General features: G+C 39.1%; 2 protein-coding genes across 2 annotated transcripts; one reads left to right on the top strand and one right to left on the bottom strand.

Moving 5' to 3' along the window:
• Positions 1 to 418: 418 nt before the first annotated feature.
• Positions 419 to 8391, top strand: c8a (complement component 8, alpha polypeptide). Its single transcript, XM_085377826.1, has 11 exons — positions 419 to 638; positions 762 to 855; positions 1189 to 1336; positions 1484 to 1631; positions 3598 to 3787; positions 3860 to 4042; positions 5528 to 5768; positions 5866 to 5997; positions 6120 to 6277; positions 6451 to 6676; positions 7933 to 8391. The coding sequence occupies exons 1-11, from the start codon at positions 529 to 531 to the stop codon at positions 8082 to 8084; spliced, it is 1782 nt and encodes a 593-aa protein (XP_085233952.1). The 5' UTR covers positions 419 to 528; the 3' UTR covers positions 8085 to 8391.
• Positions 8392 to 9335: 944 nt separating this feature from the next.
• Positions 9336 to 16682, bottom strand: c8b (complement component 8, beta polypeptide). Its single transcript, XM_085377619.1, has 12 exons — positions 16575 to 16682; positions 16148 to 16295; positions 14920 to 15067; positions 13750 to 13891; positions 13256 to 13388; positions 11953 to 12150; positions 11550 to 11790; positions 11232 to 11360; positions 10983 to 11146; positions 10157 to 10310; positions 9768 to 9839; positions 9336 to 9638 (listed from the first exon to the last, which is right to left on the bottom strand). Exons 1-12 carry the CDS (start codon positions 16655 to 16657, stop codon positions 9484 to 9486), a joined length of 1767 nt encoding a protein of 588 aa, XP_085233745.1. The 5' UTR covers positions 16658 to 16682; the 3' UTR covers positions 9336 to 9483.
• Positions 16683 to 19649: the final 2967 nt, after the last annotated feature.

Below are 19649 nucleotides of genomic sequence, written 5' to 3'. Positions count from 1 at the left end.
GAAAGAGCCGCTGAATGACGCACCTGCGTGCTGCACTCGACCTACGTGCGCGTTCACGTTTCCTCGATCAACGAATCAGGAGCGTCGAAGGCGCAACGTGCGTGGATAGGGATTTATTTTGATAACGATAACTAATTTTCCACTTACAGTTTTTAATTTTAACGCATCTTCTTTTGTCCATATCAACCTCTCACCTCTCCAAGAAGATTCATGAAATTCGGTGAGGTATCGGAAAATTTCATTACATATCATAATTTAAATAAATGGATATCAACTTTGCACACAGTGAAGGTTCAGTTTCACATTTGTAAAGTATGTCATAGAAAAAGGTTGCAATAGATGATTTTAAAAAAAGACAGAGAAAAACTTTCCTAACTGTTGTAATCGCATGTGTTTACTCTTGATCAATCATTTACTGTGGCTGATCAAGGCAACAGTGTCAAGAGTCCCCTCAGGACCCCTTCAGGATCACAATATCTGATTTGCGATGTGGCTCTGAGTCTTTAGGAATCGCTGTTTATTTTCACTATGGGGACATTCCTTCGTTTACTCCTTGGTTTATGCACACTGCATCTGTTTGTCAGTTCTGACACAATTGTTGACGCATCCAGGACGCCATGGACAACAGCTAAAAACAGGTACAGTATTTTTCACCTCACCACTTCTTGCATTTACACCTTAATAGCTTTTATTTATCATATCTCATGCACAATGGGATTTACAAATGGAACTAAGATAATAATAATAATTATGTGGGTCAGGAGGGCCAGAGCTGTGAACAAACCGACACCTATCGACTGTAGACTGGGGAGCTGGTCATCTTGGACACCATGTGACTCCTGCACAGACAGAAAGGTGATTATGCTTTTTTCACTAAACATTTAAATATGATTAATGTTGTTCACAGTGCTTGGTATGGCTGGCTTGTGCAATACTTTGCTACTGCAACTTTCTTCCAAACACTGACATTTCACAGTTTGTTTTGCAAAGTAACTCAGATCACATCAGGAGAGTCAATAAAGTGGGCCGTGGCTGTACTCTGTCCCCGATGTTCCTGGAAGCTCTCTTATAACTTTATAACTCATCAATAAATATCAAATGTTGTACAATTTTAATTTTACGATTCTTCTACTATGAGCATGAATGGATGAATTCAGAGAATTTAACTCATTTTGAACTTGGTTTTAGTTCAGTTTCCGATACTTAGAGAAACCTTCACAGTTTGGTGGGACTGAGTGTACTGATGTACTCTGGAGGAGGGAGATGTGTCCCAGATCAGCCACGCCGTGTCTGGTCCCAGATTACTGCGAAGAGAGCTTCACCTGCAAAGAAACAGGTAAGGACCATCTACGACCATTCAGGCAACAAATGCTGAAGGTGATTTCTCTATGTCTTTTCACTAGCATGCATGGCATGCTGCAAGCATTTGTGTGTCAGGAAGTCAATTCTGATAAATGTGCGTCCTTACTTACTTTGTTTCTAGGGCGTTGCATCAGCCATTCGCTTCAATGTAATGGAGAGCCAGACTGTGATGATTTTTCTGATGAGGATGGATGTGAAAATGTTAACCAGAGAAACGACAAGTGTTCCACCCTCATACCGATCCCTGGTGCGGAGCGTGGCACGCAAGGGTGAATAATGTGCTGTGATGAATGCACATGCACATGTAGTTTACATCACCTATGGAAAGTTGTACAATATGTGACTTCATTAGCAGTCAGTGGCATCTCAGTGGCTACAGCCATCTTTTATATTGTCTATTGTTATGCCTTGAAACGGGCATACTGCTGTGACCCTGGTGAAAGCCACCTTTCAGTATTGTTTGGCCTGCTTGTGGCCTAAGATTTAAATGATTAAAATGCATTTATAAGGTTTTTTTGGTGCATAAATGTAAAAAAAATAGGTAATTTTAGCTCATTGCTAGGTGGTTGCCAGGCAACATGACACTGTACAATTTATAATTCACCCTTTATGGATATAAATGTGGTAAATTGCGGTAAAATAAAAATAATGTCATGTTTTTACAAAATATTCTAGGTGCATAAATGTGAAAAACTACCCAGCAACATTTTACCCATGCTGCTGGGTAGTTGCTAGGCAACACGATGAAGCATAATTTCTGCTATTGATTAAAACCTCAGGGGCCTAATTTTTACCTGTGCGCCAAGTTTGGTGGCTCAACTCCTGATTGTGTAGGACGAGTTGGTGGCCAAAGAAACAAACATGCAAACAGAGATTTTCTGTATTATACTAAGATTTATTTATTTATTTATTTTTTAATCACAACCAGTAGCTTGAGGAAAATGGTCACTCTAAAGTTGTCCTTCCTTTTTGTTTTGGATAAAGATGTGGATTACCATTCACTGAACCATTAGCTTATTCAATTATCTGTAAACTAATTAAAGAAAAAAGAAAAAACACATGCGATGCATATCAGAAACTGACATTTTGCCTTCAAAGTAAAAGTTGCACCTTTTGAAGTTGCTATAAAATAGGACCTAAAATATAACAGCAAGTAAAAAGATTGTTAGCAGATTATTTGCGTGTGTATTTTAAAAAAGAACTCAGTTTTGCCACCTCAAGTCATAATATATTTTGTGTGAACAATAAAATGCAAAGCTGTTTCAAGACCTTATAAATAAAATAACTGCATTAAAATGACCCTGCCACAATAAAAGCATTTTTTGCTTTTTTTTTTATGAAGGAGTTGTCAAACAATGTCAGCACGGTGGCGTTTTTGCCTCACAGCTAGAAGGTCCTGGGTTTGATTGGAGTTTGCATGTTCTCCTTATATTTGCGTGGGTGTCTCTCCAGGTTCTCCAGCTTCCTCCCACAGTCCAAAGACATGCAGGGAGTGGGGTTAGGTTAATTGGTGATTCTAAATTGCCCATAGCTGTGAATGTGACCGCGAATGGTTGCCGGTCTCTCTGTGTTGTCTAAAAGGTCCAGGGTTTACCCTGCCTCTCCCTCTATGGTAGCTGGGATAAATGTGCATCACAACCCTGATAATATTCACACCCATTGGTGATCACTTGGTAATTGGTGATCAATATTTATGTAATACGTTAATTAAGTACCTCTTCTTAAAGTTTGCTTCTGTAGTTGAGAATTGTTAAAAGACATATTTTTTTACTTTGCTGTAAAACTGTGACTATTTCACTCCACCATCTATTTTTCCAGGGTCACAGGGGCACTAGAGCTTCTCCTAGCAGTCATAGGATGAAAAGCAAGGTATACATAACATAGAGAGATAGACAGCCTTTCATATTCCCACTTGTGGACAATAAACCTATCCCTTACTCTGGACTGTGAGAGGAAGCTGGAGCACCCAGAGAGAACCTACGCTGGCATGGGTGACATGCAAACTCCACACAGAAACATCTGCCTGAATTTTAACCCAGGACCCTCTTACTGACAGGCACCCCTGTGACCCCCCCAAAACAAAATACTTTGCTCCAGAAACAGTTTTAGCTCCAAAATGCCGGTCCAATTGAACCTTTGATATGCATTTATATCACACTATTTCTTTGTCTTGAAAAAGGATAAATCTGTATCTGAATGTAATTTCTTAATTTGCACTGTTCTTCTTTCTTGTAGCTATAATGTTTTAAGTGGAGAATTAATGGATCATGTACTTGACCCAAGATATTTTGGAGGAGAGTGTGAATATGTCTATAATGGCGAATGGAGAAAATTCACGTATGATGCATTCTGCGAGAACCTGCACTACAATGAAGATGAAAAAAACTACAGAAAACCATACAACTACCATACTTACCATTTTATGGTACTGTAATGTTCTGATTTTTCGTTTTATTTTATTCTACAAAAATATTTTAACGTATCTAACCTGTTACAGGCCCAAGCATCATCAAAGGGCTCTTCTGAATATTTTGATGACATGCTGAGCCTGCTGAAAGCAAGGAAAACAGTGTCATCGTCCAAAAGTGGCTTCACATTTGGAATCTCCCATGTGGAAGTGGGACTGGGTGGCAGCAGTGAAAATACATTTCTCAATAACATAACACAGTTTGAAAGCCAGGTATATTCTTTTCACCCGAATATTAAAATGTTTTAAATGAAAACAATTACTGTTGATATTGTTGTTAAAATATATTAATGTTCATTATTTGAAATCACTGCTAATTCGTTTTTAATTTAGCATTAAATAATTTAGAGTTAAATAGCTTACGGTATTTCTAGCTACTGAGGCTACCAGCAAATAATTAACCTATGGCTAACTAGATTGTTTATAAGAGGTCACATTCAATCCAACTGGCTTGAGCTAGCTAGCTCAACAGGTACCTTAAGCTAAGAACTCTACCTAGCATTAGCTTCAGTGGTCAAACAAGAATATAGTGTCAGCAAGATTGTACAGTACTGTGTGGAACTATTGAGCTCCTCTTCACTTCTTTATATTTTGGGATTAAAATGGTAAATATGTCAATTAAATGTATACAATTCAAATCAGTCTGAAAGTCAAGATTTGGTATGACTACCATTTGCTCTTTAACATAGTCTAAACTCTCTAAGCAAGATGTCTTTGAGTAGTTTTCAGGAATAGTTCCAGGCTTCTGGAAGGACGTTCAAAGGAAAATGATCAAAATTATCCCACACTGCTTCAGTGATGTTAATGTTGAGGCAGGCATGCTGTCAGGATTCTGGTTTTTAATGGACCAAAGTAGTTTGGGCTGATCCTCATAATTAGAGAAGCACACGCATGTACAAATTAAGAAAACAATTCAAAAGCTATCATTATTATTTTTGGCTGTGATCTGTGAAGACCAAAGTAAGCGTTCCATTCATTTAAATGTGAGATCCAAAGTGTAATTAAGGAAATGTCATCTTATCCATATGGTTTCTGTCATATTGGTGAGACAAGGCAAGAAAAAAAAGAGACGGAGTGGTGCACTCTTTGAACCATGAAATTGTTACTTAGGTCAATGTGAAACTGTCTCTTGTGACTGGTCAGAATTCACATATGTTATTATGTTATGTTATATTAAGACTGTGTGTTTGGGATCATTGTCATGCTGAACAATGAACCTGTTACCTATCAGATGCTTCCCAGATGGTATTGTGTGGTAGCTCAAAATATGAAAGTACTTGTCTGTGTTCATAGTTCCATCAATTTCAACAAGATCCAAATGGATCTAGTGAAGATGCATCTTTCAGCTCCGCCTATTTTGCTGGATTTTTCTATTTCTTGGGAAGATAACTTTCAGACATCGTTCATCTGTGTAGACTTCTTCCTCTAGTTTTTTTTTTTTTTTAAGGACAAACTGAAAAAGTTATCAGCTAAAAGCACTTTGGCAATCACCTGATTAGTAAAAAAAACCAACAACACTATTTTATGTTCAACCACAAGGTTCAATGGAGCACCTTGGGTTCAAGTCTGGCCCAGACCCCTTTGCCACAGAAACAAAATATAAAGAAGTGAAGGGTGGCACATTTTGTTTCTTTGTATATTTGTTGTTTCACATTCAAAGTGCAAAATCTAGTTGTTATATTGTTTTTTCCCCCTCAGGATTTAGGTTTCATTTGGCTTAATTCAGAAGTGCAAACCGCTCGCTTCAAGATGAGAACTAATAAGCTGATGCTTCATGAAGATTTCTATGTTTCACTCATGGAGCTCCCAGAGGAATACGACTTTGGGATGTACTCTCGCTTCTTCAACACATTTGGCACCCACTATATCACAGAGGGAACTATGGGTGGAACCCTGGAACATGTCGTGATTGTCAACAAAACAAAACTGGAAAACCTAAGTACTGCAGTTTTCCATTTTGTAATCAGAGTACCCTACCACATTATCACATGCGATGTAAAGTAACCCTTGTTTTGTGTTTTCCCCAATGTTTACAGATATTAACGCTGATGAAGCTGGTTCATGCTTTGGTGCCTCGTTTGGTTTGAGTATTCCAGTTGGCAGCAGTGCAGCAATAGAGCCCAAGCTGTCAGGGAAATTATGCAACAAAGACGGACATTTCAATGAAGGTGAAAAATGGAAATTCTGTCTTTATCTAAATTAACTAGTTAAATTGCTTTATTTGTAACTTTTTTTCATTTCTTACAAAAACAGGGTTATAGTTTCTTTTGATTTGTTTTTGTATGCACAGATAGAAGAGGTAGTTCAGCTTTTATTGAGGACGTTGTCACAAAAGTAAGCGGAGGAATCACAGACAGCAGCGCTGGTCTGAACGCCATCAGGAACCCTGACATGTACCGGAAGTGGGGGTTCTCTCTTAAATATAACCCAGCACTCATTGATTATGAGGTAACTCAGTAAAGTTAAATTATGTATGAATCAAGATGAATTATATATCTTGCTCTTCAACAAATGTTATAAATCTGAGTGTCATTTCTCTCAACACACTGCTGACATCTTCTTGTAATGAACTTTCCTCTTTCTTCTCGTCCTGTCTCTGTCCCACATGCCCTGTAAACTAGATCATGCCGATTCATGAGCTTGTACGTAGCAGCACAGCTGCTGACCACGTAGGTGACAGACTGGCCAACTTGCAGCGAGCCATTGATGAGTATCTGCAGCAGTTTAACCCGTGCCGCTGTGCCCCCTGCAGCAACAATGGGATTCCTGTCCTCTCAGGCACGTCTTGTAATTGCATGTGTAGTTCAGGCTACCAGGGGTACGCCTGCGAAAAGACCAACCGAAGAGGTGAGAAGAAGAAACAGGAACAAGCTGAACATGTTCAAATCACACACAGTATTTCAAAAGACATTAGAAACAAGTAAAAATACAACTGTGACAAATATTGTAGTCGTAATTTTTTAACATTCAGCAGACAAGCTTCACTTGTATATGACCAGTGTTGGTCAAGTAACTTGAAAATAGTAATTAGTTACTAATTACGGATTACTTCGTCGAGAACGTAATCCTGTTACTTTACTGATTACTTATTTTCAAAAGTAATTAGTTACTTTATTGCCTAGTTACTTTTTTAAAAACATGATACACAACTGAATAAAGCAACCGACCTTTCAGCCCAATTCTATTTTCTGAATAATCCATCATATAAAACTGAATCAAATGAAAAAGTCTCTTTTAAAACCTTGTTTTATTAGTTTTAATCTTTTAACTTTATGCACATTGCATCAAGCAAAAATTAAATTATATATAACATTATTTGATTTGAAGGAATTTGTTTAACATTTAAACCTATTTTCTGCATATTCCATCATATAAAATAAATTTTTTGTGTTTACACTCACTCTTTCAAATAGATGCAAGTAAAACACAGCAAAAAATAAATAAAATCAAAGAATTAGTAGCACTAAGTCCTGTTGCTCCTGAATCTATGTTCACCTGTTTAGCAGGAGAAACAAACACAAACAAAGGACTAGAACAGCAACCTGGACATCGTAGAAATTAATTTGAGAAACTAAACTGAAACTAGAACACAAATGAATAACAAAATACAATAAAACTTAAACACTGGGTCACACGACCCAGTACTGTGACTGTTGTGTGGCTCCATGGTGTAGTGGTTAACACATTCACCGTAAAATCCAAAAGCTCCCTGGTTCCGGAAGGGAAGCAAACACAAACCCAGCCTCAGGAGGATCACAAGGTAATGTGCGCTTAGTGCCAGTCATCAAGCCCAGTTAGATGGCAGGGTTGTGTCAGGAAGAGCATAAGGCACGCGATCTTTGCCAAATCAAAATGTGTGGCTCAATCTGCTGTAGTGGCCCCTTGGAAAAAAGGGAGCGGCTCCTCTTTACTGCAGACTGTTGCCTTTTGTAGCCCAAAGCAACATAATAGCTGAGCTAGAATGAACCGACTGCGGTGATAGTTCTCCACTGATTCATATTCAAATAGTCATCTAATCTGTTGTTAGTGAAACTCAAAAATTTAGCTGTTAATGGATCTACACCCTACAGTTCATAATCAACACCTTTAATTTTTATCAACAGAAACCAAGGCAGATGGATCGTGGTCCTGCTGGGGGGCCTGGTCACCCTGTACATCGAGGAGGAAGACCAGGACACGAGTGTGTAATAATCCTCCACCTCAGAATGGCGGAGCCACCTGCTTGGGCTCTGCTTCTCAGACTTGGCCCTGTTAAACACAAGTTTCTTTCAGATTGCTGAGTGAAGATGTGTTAACTACTTAGTGAGCATTTTTTGTATTCCTTTGGAAACATTAAAGTGCTCAAAAATAAAAGAGAAAATTGGAATTTCTGTATTTTTCCGAATAAATGTATGTTCATGCAGATTTTGTGTCCAGTCTTTGTACCTGGCCATTTTCACAGGAAGGCTTTATTGTTTGCTGAGCCACTTAACACTGACCTGAGTCATGTAAGCAAAAAAAGACACCTAACTCAAGGGATGAAACGGTATTAAAATTTAGGATGAAAGAACAAATTTTAAATGATAAATTAGGCACCCTACTGTTACTGGCAGCCTGTCACAAAAACATTAATTTGTTCTCTTTTCTTTTGTTTAATTATTTTTCAATTTGATGAAGAATATCAAAGACAACACAAGTTGAGAGGCATAAAATGGTATTTTTGCACCAACAAGCTGATTCCCAAAGAGTCTTTAGCTGAAAAATTGCCATAGCTTGCCACAGTGTGCAGTGTGTCAATAAAAAATTTGAGGAAACTAAACAAGTGGAGGAAAAATGAAAAAGTAACTTGCCTAAAAGACCATCTACAGCAAATGAAAAGTATCTGAAAGACATTTGATCCTCACCAATGAGAAATGGTTGTTAAGACTGTCCAAACTCTGTTTTTGCCTTACATACTGTATTTATTATGATCCTTTCATATGTTTCAATAAATCTCTGCACCTATTTTCCACTGTGGGGTGTTTTTTGGCTCAGGAGGTAGAAGCAGATCATCTACCAAATGGAAGGCTCGGAGTTTGATCCTGGACTGCTCCAGCCTGCATGCCAAAGTATCCTTGGACAAAATGCTGCACCCCAAATTATTCCAAATGGTTCCATTTGAGTGTTAATGTTTGTGAGTGTTAGCCGTAGAGAAAAGTGCTTTCATGAATGGATGAATGAGACATGTTGTAAAAAGCTTTTTGAGCGCTCAAGTATGGCAAAAATAAATAAATATATATACTTTTATTTTTTAAAAGCACTTTATAAGAACCAGTCCATTTACCACTTCTCTCCTTGTCTTTTGGCCTCCACTGCAGAGTGACCACGCACCCCAGCACCTCCAGCACCTCCAGCTGCACAGTATTGTACTTTTGTGAATTACTTTAAATCTGACGGTCGAATCTTGTTAACAGAAGCTAAGTATCTGAAACAGGTCGGGATAAAAAATACAAAGACGAGGCCTAGAATCAAGACATAATCCATTGGGGTTAACATTTTTTTTAATACTTGAATAGGGAGATGAAGCATTGTCAAGGAGAATCATCATGTCACACTGGACAGTCAAATACAAGACAAATGTACCAGACACTGAACATCTCTTTTATAAATCTTTATGGCATCTTTGACAGGGGATTTTAAAAGCAGGCAGTAGACTCTTGCTGCAGTTCTGTGCATGCCCTGCCTCCATTGCTGGGTAGAGGGTTGTTGCACTGTCGACTTCTTGTCTTTTGCCCTCCGCTGCAGGATGACCACGCACCCCAGCAGCTCCAGTTGCCATCAATGGCTATTTCTGTCAGAACGGATCAAACCATACCTCCTGTCAGTGTCTCAGCACAATTAGTGGACATAAATAAAACAAATACAACACTGTTACCAGATTATTATTATTATTGTTATTATTTTTTAAAGTTGTCTTAACCTTTTTTCCTATTAGTGATCTCACAGGCTCTTCCAGTATAGCCAAAAGGACAAACACAGTCACACTTTGTACCTGTTAAGAAGAAAAAAAGATATTTCCTTCACTGTCACTATTTGCCATCACTATAATCATCACCAGATATCGCATTTAGATTTTGTTTCAGCTGAAACTTAAACAAAACAGTAGAAAAATGGGATTGTACTAAGATGTTGCAATTACTTCTTGAGTCTTTGATGAAAGACACATCCTTATTACATCAAAGTAAAGCTATCATAAGTAGCTTATGATACAAAGTAGTGCATTGAGTTTTCTGTGAATAAATGATGGAGATGGAACAAAGGAATCACTCCATGTTAATAGTTGTTGCTCAACAACAACAACTGGGTTACCTTTCAGAACAGCCACTCCATTGTTGCGACAGGGAGCACACCGGCATGGACTAGCCTCTGCCAAGTACTCTGACAGGGCTCTCTTCAGGTTTCTTTTCAGGACAGCATGCTGGGAAAAGTCTCTGGAGGTCACCAGCTCATGGAGTGGCCATGTCTAATAAGACATAAATACTGTTTTAAATCCAGGATCTTTTTACTGTCCAAATAAAACTCTCTCCCTTTTTTGTACTGAGCTTACTGGGAAGCTCCACAAGTGCTGAAACCTGACTGTGCTGCAGCAAGGCAGCCTATTTGTCTTTGGCACACTTGCTTTTTGGCATCATTTTGTGTTTGCTCTTGCCATTGATCAGCTCGGTTTGTACTTTGCCACTGTGTGATTGTGCCAGTGCTTGTCATGCATCAATTAGTGAGGTCAGATGCCGTGTGGATAATTCCATCACATTTTTGAGCTGAAGCTGAGAAATATTTAAAAAAAAAATGAACAAAATGAACTATTTACTGCATTCATGTAAAAAAAAAAAATATAGACAAAAACAAACACACCCATTGTAGAGTATTATGTGTGGGACTCCAGCATGTAGCACAGCCAAAATAGAAGCAATAGACAGAAAAACTGCAATAGGCCTAGGCTGCTGGGGGGTTCCCAGGCTGGCTGCTCTTCCTGAGCCTGGCTCTTCCTTGCTAATAGAAGTTCATCTGATTATTGTTGTTTTCTTTGTTATTTTAGTATCTTCCCCTTACAATAGAAAGCACATTGAGGCGTCTGTTACTGTGATTTGGTGCTATATAAATAAAATTTAATTGAACTGAAATGAACTGAACTCACCGTTTGGCGAATGAAGTCAGGGTTGAACCGCACACCTTCACCCCATAGCCTCATTAGTTCAGGGGTGGGAAGCTTCTTGGACAACAAAGCAGAGACGGATTCGCTACTTCCACCTCTTACGATAGCAACAAAGTCTTCCACCTCACTGTCAGTCCTTTTCTCCTCTGGAAAGAGACAAATTACTTACTTAAGCTTATTTGCTCAATGTAAGACAGACTGACAGAACTATGATCAAACAGGAGATCCCACCTCCCATCTCGTTCAGCAGGCCATCACAGGATCCTCCGTGAAACCCCAATGATAAATAGATACCGTCTATATTTGCGCCAACCTTTAAACCTGCCTCTACGCAGTTCTTGTAGTCTTCTAAAGAATATTCTGGGATAAAGAGAAAAAAACCCTCAGAGACCATTTCTTTCACGAAATAAAGCAAAGACTAGTTCAAACAGTCTTAAAGTGTTGACAGCTTATTTCTAACAGTAACGGTCTAGGATTTCTTGTCATGTCATCTAAATATGGAAACAACTGACTGAGAACGCCTAACTAAAGCTTGTTGAGGACTCCTACCTGTCTTTGCAAGCTTCTCTTTGTCCAAAATAATGGTGTGCTCATAGTCTCCTCCGAGGGCAGCCTCGGTGACATAGTGGGTGCCATAGTCCCTGTAAATCTGCCTGTATTCCCCATAATCATAAGCCTGCGGCAGGGCGCGTAGGCGCCGTAGAAACTCGGGGTGTAGCATTAAATCATCCGGCTTCAGCATGTACTGGGCCAACTCCAGCTCTGCCTTGGCCCTCACAAAGCTGTTTGTCTGGGCATCAGAGAATGCAGGTCAAAGTTATCACAATGCCTACTGTGTTAAGAATACAACATACATTTTGGATATGTGGATATTTGAAAACAGAGTGAGAAGTTCAAGGTAACGTAAAGAGATCTGCACGCATTAAAAACAACCCAAAACATGACACCTCACCGTCCCAGAGGCACTGCGAAGTTTCTTAACTGACTTGCTGTATTTGTTATCATTGTAGTTGATGCCAAACTCGAAAATTCCTGGAATGCCAAAGCCGATGGAAACAACGGTTTTGCTAGTGCGCTCCTTCATGGTGTAGTCCATGTAGTCAGAGTAGGATTCAAAAGCCTGCAGGCTAAAATCATAGGAGCCTCTCGTCTGTGGACAAAAAAAAAATTAAATGTTTTGTGTGAAAACTAAATGGTAATGGTTAATTAGTCATATTAAGCGTGAACTGGCCTTTCTGTTCACCCCCATTGAGGTGTTAGCTCAAAAACAAGACAACAAAGGGTATAGAATAGAAAACCCTATTTTAAAGTTTTCAAAAATGGTGTGGCAAGATTCACAAGAGCTTTAATCTGTCCCCATACTTTTAAAAATGTGCACCCCTGTGGCACAACCCCAAAATTAAAAAAGGTAAACAAACAATTTACTGGCCACAATGGCACAAAAAAGTGATTTAAAAGAAGAGAACACGCTCATGTCTTTTAATGATCTGACAGTAAAGTTTAATTTGGAAGGACCCGGCCATTAGAGATTGTTTGAAAGATAAAATAAAGCTGTCTCAGGAGACAAATCTTCTAGAGAATTTCATTTTACTTACACCCTTACTTACAAAAAGATCTGGATTGATCCTTTGATAAGGGAACATGGGATTCAATCATCTCTGAAAATGGGTTTTACATAAGGGAAGCTAGAGGTAAATTTATCCAATATAAAATTCTTAACAGGTACTATTACACACAGATGAGACTTTATAAAATTAGTAAACATGACTTGTGTTGGAAGTGCATAAAAAGCAAAGGGTAAGCTAGTGCAAGCTATGTGGGAATATCCACTGGTCTCCCCAATATGGGAAAATGTTTTAAAATATATGGAGGGCTGGGTGAAATTTAAGTTTCCTAGATCACCAAGACTGTGCCTATTGGGGGACAGAGGCGAGGTGCCAGAGCTAGAAAAAGCAGGCTTCAGTGTTAAACACTGGGCTTGTGACCTGTGTTCGTCTTATTTTAACACTTTGGAAAGTGCCTCGGACCCCTACTGTTTCTTTAAATGTTCAAAAAATAATAAAAACTTAAAACAAATAGTCATATTAAGAGTACTTTGAACACAGATGATACTGCAATGATATAACAATGGCATAGCAACATGGCAACATGGCAACAATTTTGTTTTAAAACTTCAACAAACCATTAGTAAATGAATTCGTTTATGAATACTAGACCACAATACTGGACAGAAGTGTGTTTGTCTGCTTTTTCACCTGAAAGGTATACTGTTGTAAGTTGTAGGGCTTCCTGAATCTGACGTCCTGGATGTAGTGGGGCAGGCAGCTGCCTGCATAGTATCTGTTATCAAGCACCACTCCTTCCAGGTTACTGTTCAAGATGTTTATTCTGAAAGAACAGCAATAATTCTGTGCATGGATTGGATTTAGAAGAGTAACATGTAAAGTGTGCGTGTTAGTCCCCATAGGGAAATAGTTCCTCTGCATTTAACCCATTCACCCAGTGAAGCAGTGGGCAGCCACCAGTGCAGAGCCCGGGGAGCAGTGTGTAGGGATGGTACCTTGCTCAGGGGTACCTCAGGGTAGCCGTTCAGTGGAGTCGAACCCCCGACCTTCCGATCATGGGGCCACCACTCTACCTACTGAGCTATCCCTAACATGCTTGGATAGAAGTACAAAGTACATAAAACACAAGTAATAACAATAATTTGGACTTGCACAAGAGACAGACTAGTGGAAACATAGCTCACCCTTTGGCAAGGTTTTCGATTCCCCAGTACTCCTCAGCCTCCTGCCTGCAGGGCTTGGGAACCTTCCTGCAGCCATTTTCATCTGACATGTCCCCACAGTCATCCTCCCCATTACACTGCAGAGTTCTAGGAATACAGCGACCTGACAGAGTAGAGGAATATATGGTGTTAAACCATGACTTCTTTCCAGACAGGCAGTGTGCAGAATAAGTATGTTTGCAGAATTGGATCCATTTTGCAAAATTATCTGTAACATAAAATCAAAAAAAATGTGTTTCAAAAGTGGATCTTTACTTTCAAGTGAAGAGTTAGATAAGAATTAGATGAAGAGTTGATTTGATTCTCAACATGTCTCTTTGTCAAGTGGTGGTCATCAGTTTGCTAAGCTTAGGGAATAAAGCAAGTTGGACTCTGCTCCAAATAAAGAATATTGACTCCGGAAAGTCACAACTTATCCCAAAATGTAATCTCTCCAGTGAATCCTGGGTCTTCCCTGTGGCCTCTTCCCTGAACACATCACCTAGGAGGCACTAAGGAGGCATCCTGGTCAGATGTCTCAACCACCTCAACTGGCTCCTTGCATCCTGGAGGACTAGCCGCTCTATTTCAAGACCCCTGCTGACCCCCTGTCACCCTTTGGAGGATGTTCATTTGTGCTGCAATCTCGTTTTTCTATCCATCCATCCATTCGCTTCTGCTTATCCTTTTCAGGGTCGCGGGGGGCGCTGGAGCCTATCCCAGCTGTCATAGGGCGAAAGGCGGGGTACACCCTGGACAGGTCGCCAGTCTGTCGCAGGGCTAACACATAGGGACAGAGAACCATTCACACTCACATTCACACCTAGTGACAATTTGGATTAATCAATTAACCTATCCCCACAAGTCTCCCCCCACAATCTCATTTTTCTAGTCACTCAGAAAATAGGTCAATCCGTAAAATTTAAGTTGTATCTAGGTTGGACAGTCAAAAACTTTGTTTAAAAATAGATAATTTACGATTATATAGTGGCTGAACCCAGTAAAAATTAAATTGCTAGATAATTTGAAATTTTCTGACTGGAAAGAAGACTTGATTATATCAAACACATAACAGTAACGTCCATGCAATGTGAATTCTTAAACACTGAAAAACTGCTGCTGTGTGATTTCTATTCCGACTGTTGGAGTTACCTGTTTGGGTGCAGAGGAAGCCCTCACAGAGAGGAACACTGTCACAAGTGTAGCGGGCTGGAACATTACAGGCCTCCTCCTCCCTGGCATGGGAATTGCACTGTTCCCCTCCAAACTGAGAAGGCTGCTCCACTTTGGCATAGCGATACTGTGATGTTGCGGGTCACAGAAACACAAGAGATTTTGCCAGTATCCAATAACGGTGGCCTGAAAACTGCTCCCGGGGAGCTATCAGCTGAAATCACATTAGCAGGCTCTTTCCACTTTGTCATGTCAAGGTTATTAATCCCTTTAGTTGTAAAGTGGATAAAATAGAGCACTGAAGTATATCAGCTGAGTCCTTCACCAGACACTGAGCTCTCAGCTTTCACAAAAACAGGTCACAAGTGTCAAAATGTAGAATGCTCCAGATTTAGCTCTCAATCCTAGCCCCATAGGAATGATTCATCCAGTCTAAACTACGCTAAATTAAGCTAATCTGTGGAAATGTAACATTTGATTTAAGAAGTTTATCTGGCTAGTAATTCTGTGGGTTAGTTAAACTAAAAATAGTATTGCTTGATTTCTGAGTTTGAGATGAAAGATTTTGTTTCAACTTTTGATATTTTAGGAAACATATTTTATTTGCCTTTTGCCAAAAATTCCCATTGAAACAATGCTAAGTTAGTTGCTAATTTAGCATTTTTATATTTAGCATAATTTAGCAGATTTATTTTTAAAATATATAGGTCTTCTAGGCAAATTCTACATTTGGACTAAACCAGGCAAGCCGTTTCCACTGTAGATGATCTACTATTAGCCGACTGCTGCCTGAAGCTTCATGGTTCAGACTTGATAATAGTACGCTCTGCTCATCTACTTTCAAACAAATTCTTTTAAATAGTCTTTAATACCTCTTTTTGTTTGCCCTATCTCTAAAGCAGTCTACAGTATAACCAATGACCAACCACTGTTGGGGGTAAATTCACATGAGGCTGAATCACAGGCTGTTCCACATTCTTGGACTAACAATGACTGTATTTTTTTCTAATTTTTTATTAAAGCATTGCATTCAGACTAAAGTTCTGCTTGTATTTGTCCACTGGTCAGCTGCTCTGTGAGGCAGCACATGCTTAGCTTATGCATAGCTGCATGAATCAGATTGTCTGATGAGATCCAGTCATATTTCTGCAGATTTCACTGTATGTTCTTGTTGATTTAACTAACATCTCATAGCCATTATACTTACTTTCTTCTTTTGACAGACGTCACAACGTGACCATGCGCTCCACTCTGACAAAATGCAATCCACTGGGTGAATTACCACTGGGTCACCCACTGACCGGGCTTGACGACTGCTAGGGTCTTCATTGCTTCCTGTGGCCACTGCAAAGTTACTGTTACATGCAGATTAAAAACTCACATCAAAACAAATAGAGCAATGCGGCACTGGGAGCAAAGGTCATGTGTTTTTTTCAAAAGCATCTGATCAAAATATAATAGCTTGTGAAAGGAACACAGATTTAAGTGTCAAATGAGGTGCTTCTAAACTTCCTAGTTTGTCAGCTGGTCTTTGACAGATAAATAGTTACAACAATTAATTCCTGTGGAACCTACTCAGCAAATGAAAAATAAGCTTATCAATTCATTGCAGTTAAAAAAAATAAATCTCCTACCTTAGCAGCACCAAACTCAAAGTAACGTGGAGTAGACAACTGTGCAAATTGATTGCACTGCTCTGTATCACCACAGAAAGCATGTTTGTGTGTTGTGACTGACTGTGAATGAGGAGAAGACACTCTGCTCTCTATGTAAACAAAGCCTGATCAATAATGGACTGTATATGAACTGCTGCCATTAAAGTCAGATGTGGAGCTGGAGTCAGAATACTGCAGGCATTCAGGGCCACAAAGCCAATGTTATGGTGTTGTCTGTGTGGCTGGGACACATACCTCAAGTTTACTTAAACATTATAGAATTTGCAGAGCTTGCAGGTTTGGTCAGCCCAAATTATATGGATGTATTTTTAGTTTTCATAAACCTTAGTCTGTATAATCTGTAGGAATCAATGAATCTGGATGCCTATAAAGTATTTCCATTAAAATATGCCAGTGGTGAAATATCAAGAGTTTGTAATGAAGAAAATTCCAGCAAAGTCATTTGAATCATGTTTCCCTACGTGTGACCTTTAAGCTTTATTTATCTTGACTGGTTTGCGGGATTTCACAGAATGACACAACCACAGGAGTCAGCTGTACTTAGTGAAAAGCAATGAAAGTAAAGAAACTGCCATTACTCACACTGAGTGTGCAACGGCTGCTTTGTCATGTTATACATTCAAAATTTAGGCTTCTGCTTTGTAAAGATAGTAGTGGTAGAAGCTAAGTCACATGCAGACATTTAAGTACAGTAGTAAAGTATATACACTCCTGTGCAAAAGTCTTGAGCCACCCCTAATTTCTTTCTATTTTGTTTTGAAGGAGCCAGACTTTGTTGTAATGTTTTAAAGTGGTCTTGAGCGATAGTTCTCCAGGCTTTCCAAAGGTCTTTCAAAGTTCTTCTTTCTCCTCATTTTCAGTCCAGTCCATGTTTCTGGCCATTTTTCCAGGAATGTTTTCTGTTTGTTTGTTGAGCCACTAACACTGACCTATTACTCATTCAAACTGGGCTAGAATCACAAAACCTAGCAAATTAAATTGTGTCTTTAGACATTTTCTTACATTGGTTACTTTTCCACTTATTTCCAGTCCTGTCTATGTACCTGATCATTTTCACATGAGTGGCTTTGTTGTCGTTGTTGTTAAACCACTTAAGACTGACCTATGGATATTTCAATGCATTTAAATGATATTTTGTTCCAAGCTTAGCATGGTGTGCAGTGTGTTATTCAAACATCTGAGGAAACTGGACAAATAGAAGACAGAAGAAAGTGACGAACAGTATCTGAAAGTCACGCTGGGGGAAAAATCCCAGAAAGACCCGACACATGTCCTGAAAGACGCATCTGAATCTTCAGCTGATCTATTCACTGTTCATTGAATTTTAATTAGAAATGGCCTCAGTGGGAGGGTGGCTATCAGGAAGCCGTTATTAACGAAGGGAAACAAGGAGAAAAAACTCGGATACACCAAACTGCACAATAGCAATTTTTTGATTTGTCACTAAAACAGTCACCACTTTTCGAAAACCAGATAATGAGTTTTTTGCAGATTCAGCAAAATGTTTCCCCCTCTAAAATACTTGCTTAAATATGGATGAATCTGTAAAAATGGAGATGTAATTTTTCATACACATACACACACACTAAAAAAAAAAAAGCAAAGGCAATGGTGGGAATCACATGGTATTTTATTTGTGACTGAACAGTGGCATGGGTACAGTGTATGGGGGAAGTCATAGACGTACAAAAGTCCTTTTTTTTTTCCTTTTTCATGACAATTCTTAATTCCATAAATAAAATTTACAAAATATTTTGGGACTATTTCTCATTTTTCTTACACAAGCAGGGGTACAGTTACCATTTGTTTTTGTAAGTCTAGCAGTTAATAGTGATATCTCTATTGTTCATATTATATAAAGTTGCCTGTCTTTTCAACCGTCTTACTTCAGTGGAGCAGACCTACAGTATGCCTAAGTGCTTTGTCACAACAATGACCTGCTTACTGTATACACCGACAAATGAAAAAGAAAACGATAAAAGACGATAAAAAGAAACGCGATAAGGCATTGAAACGCTATCGACCGTCTCCGAGCTTGGCGTGATCGAGCCACGTCAGTGCAGGATGAGTTGATTCTGCTCGCCTATTAAACCAGAGATACGGTTAGATGACAGGCAAAGTGTAAACAACGTGACCTCAGTTGAAAATGTCAAATATCTAAAAAGCAAAGCGTCCTATCACTACAACAAAAAAGAAAAAGCGGTTGTGGTTCCGGCCCCGTCGCTCGTGTCATATTTCAAGTTCAAAATGAGCAAAAACTGGGTCTAGTAGTTTTTTTAAATTTTCTTTTTAATGACAATGTAACACAGATTCACAGTTCATTTCTCACTAACTGAACAGAAGACAGTTTTTGAAATTTAAAAAAAGAAAAGAAAAAGGTGAAACAAATGTCCAGATGTCAAAAAAAAAAAAAAAGAAAACAAAGAAGAAGGAGGTGCTGGTAGGGCATTGTTTGAGAGAAACACAGGTAGTTGGCATCCAAGAGGCAGAGAGCTATCTTATGGCACAGAGGCTCGGGTGTGGGGGACTGGGAAGATTCTTATTTACAAAATAGATGTTTGGCAAATCTTGATTTCCATGCTGATGCCTCAGAGTCATGTGGATATCTGCAGTGACTCAGCGTCATCAACCGAGAATTCACAGCTTATAAAATAAAAACAAAAATGAAATAACCTTTCTTTTTTTAAAAATTTGTTGCAGGCCTAGAAGGAAGCTGCGGAGATCAGCTCTGCTCACAGCCGAGTCCGCTGAACCCATGTTAGGTCTGTTCATGCAAATGGCTGAGTCGGTGGAGCGACGCTATGAGAACATTTGGCAAATCTTCCTGCTGTGCACAGTGTTTGCTGGTGGCAGCTGACGAACTTGAAGGTCAACCGCATCCAGTAGGACACTGCTCCTCTCTCTTTTCCAAAAAATAATTTGCATCATCAGTGTAACCATGTTGTTTTTTTCTTTTGTCTTTTACATCATTGCAGATATAAACTCATTAATCCAGAACAGGAGGACGCAATCACCTCCTGTTGTCAGTTTCGG

Source organism: Diplotaxodon limnothrissa, linkage group LG18 (assembly GCF_057381915.1).
Source record: "Diplotaxodon limnothrissa isolate DT_005_m linkage group LG18, D_limnothrissa_male_GT1.1, whole genome shotgun sequence".
In the NCBI taxonomy this organism is placed as follows: Eukaryota; Metazoa; Chordata; class Actinopteri; order Cichliformes; family Cichlidae; genus Diplotaxodon; species Diplotaxodon limnothrissa.
Note: the sequence above shows the minus strand (reverse complement) of the source record. Positions and strands in the feature narration are given on the sequence as shown.

Excerpts from the sequence above, each read along its gene's own strand:
- c8b (XM_085377619.1), bottom strand. The coding sequence starts at position 16,657 with ATGCTTTCTGTGGTGATACAGAGCAGTGCAATCAATTTGCACAGTTGT. Across the intron at positions 12,151-13,255 it reads TACAACAGTATACCTTTCAG|ACGAGAGGCTCCTATGATTT; the intron begins GTGAAAAAGCAG and ends TTTTGTCCACAG. Across the intron at positions 10,311-10,982 it reads CTGACTTCATTCGCCAAACG|ACATGGCCACTCCATGAGCT; the intron begins GTGAGTTCAGTT and ends ATGTCTTATTAG.
- c8a (XM_085377826.1), top strand. The coding sequence starts at position 529 with ATGGGGACATTCCTTCGTTTACTCCTTGGTTTATGCACACTGCATCTG. Across the intron at positions 1,337-1,483 it reads CTTCACCTGCAAAGAAACAG|GGCGTTGCATCAGCCATTCG; the intron begins GTAAGGACCATC and ends CTTTGTTTCTAG. Across the intron at positions 1,632-3,597 it reads GCGGAGCGTGGCACGCAAGG|CTATAATGTTTTAAGTGGAG; the intron begins GTGAATAATGTG and ends TCTTTCTTGTAG.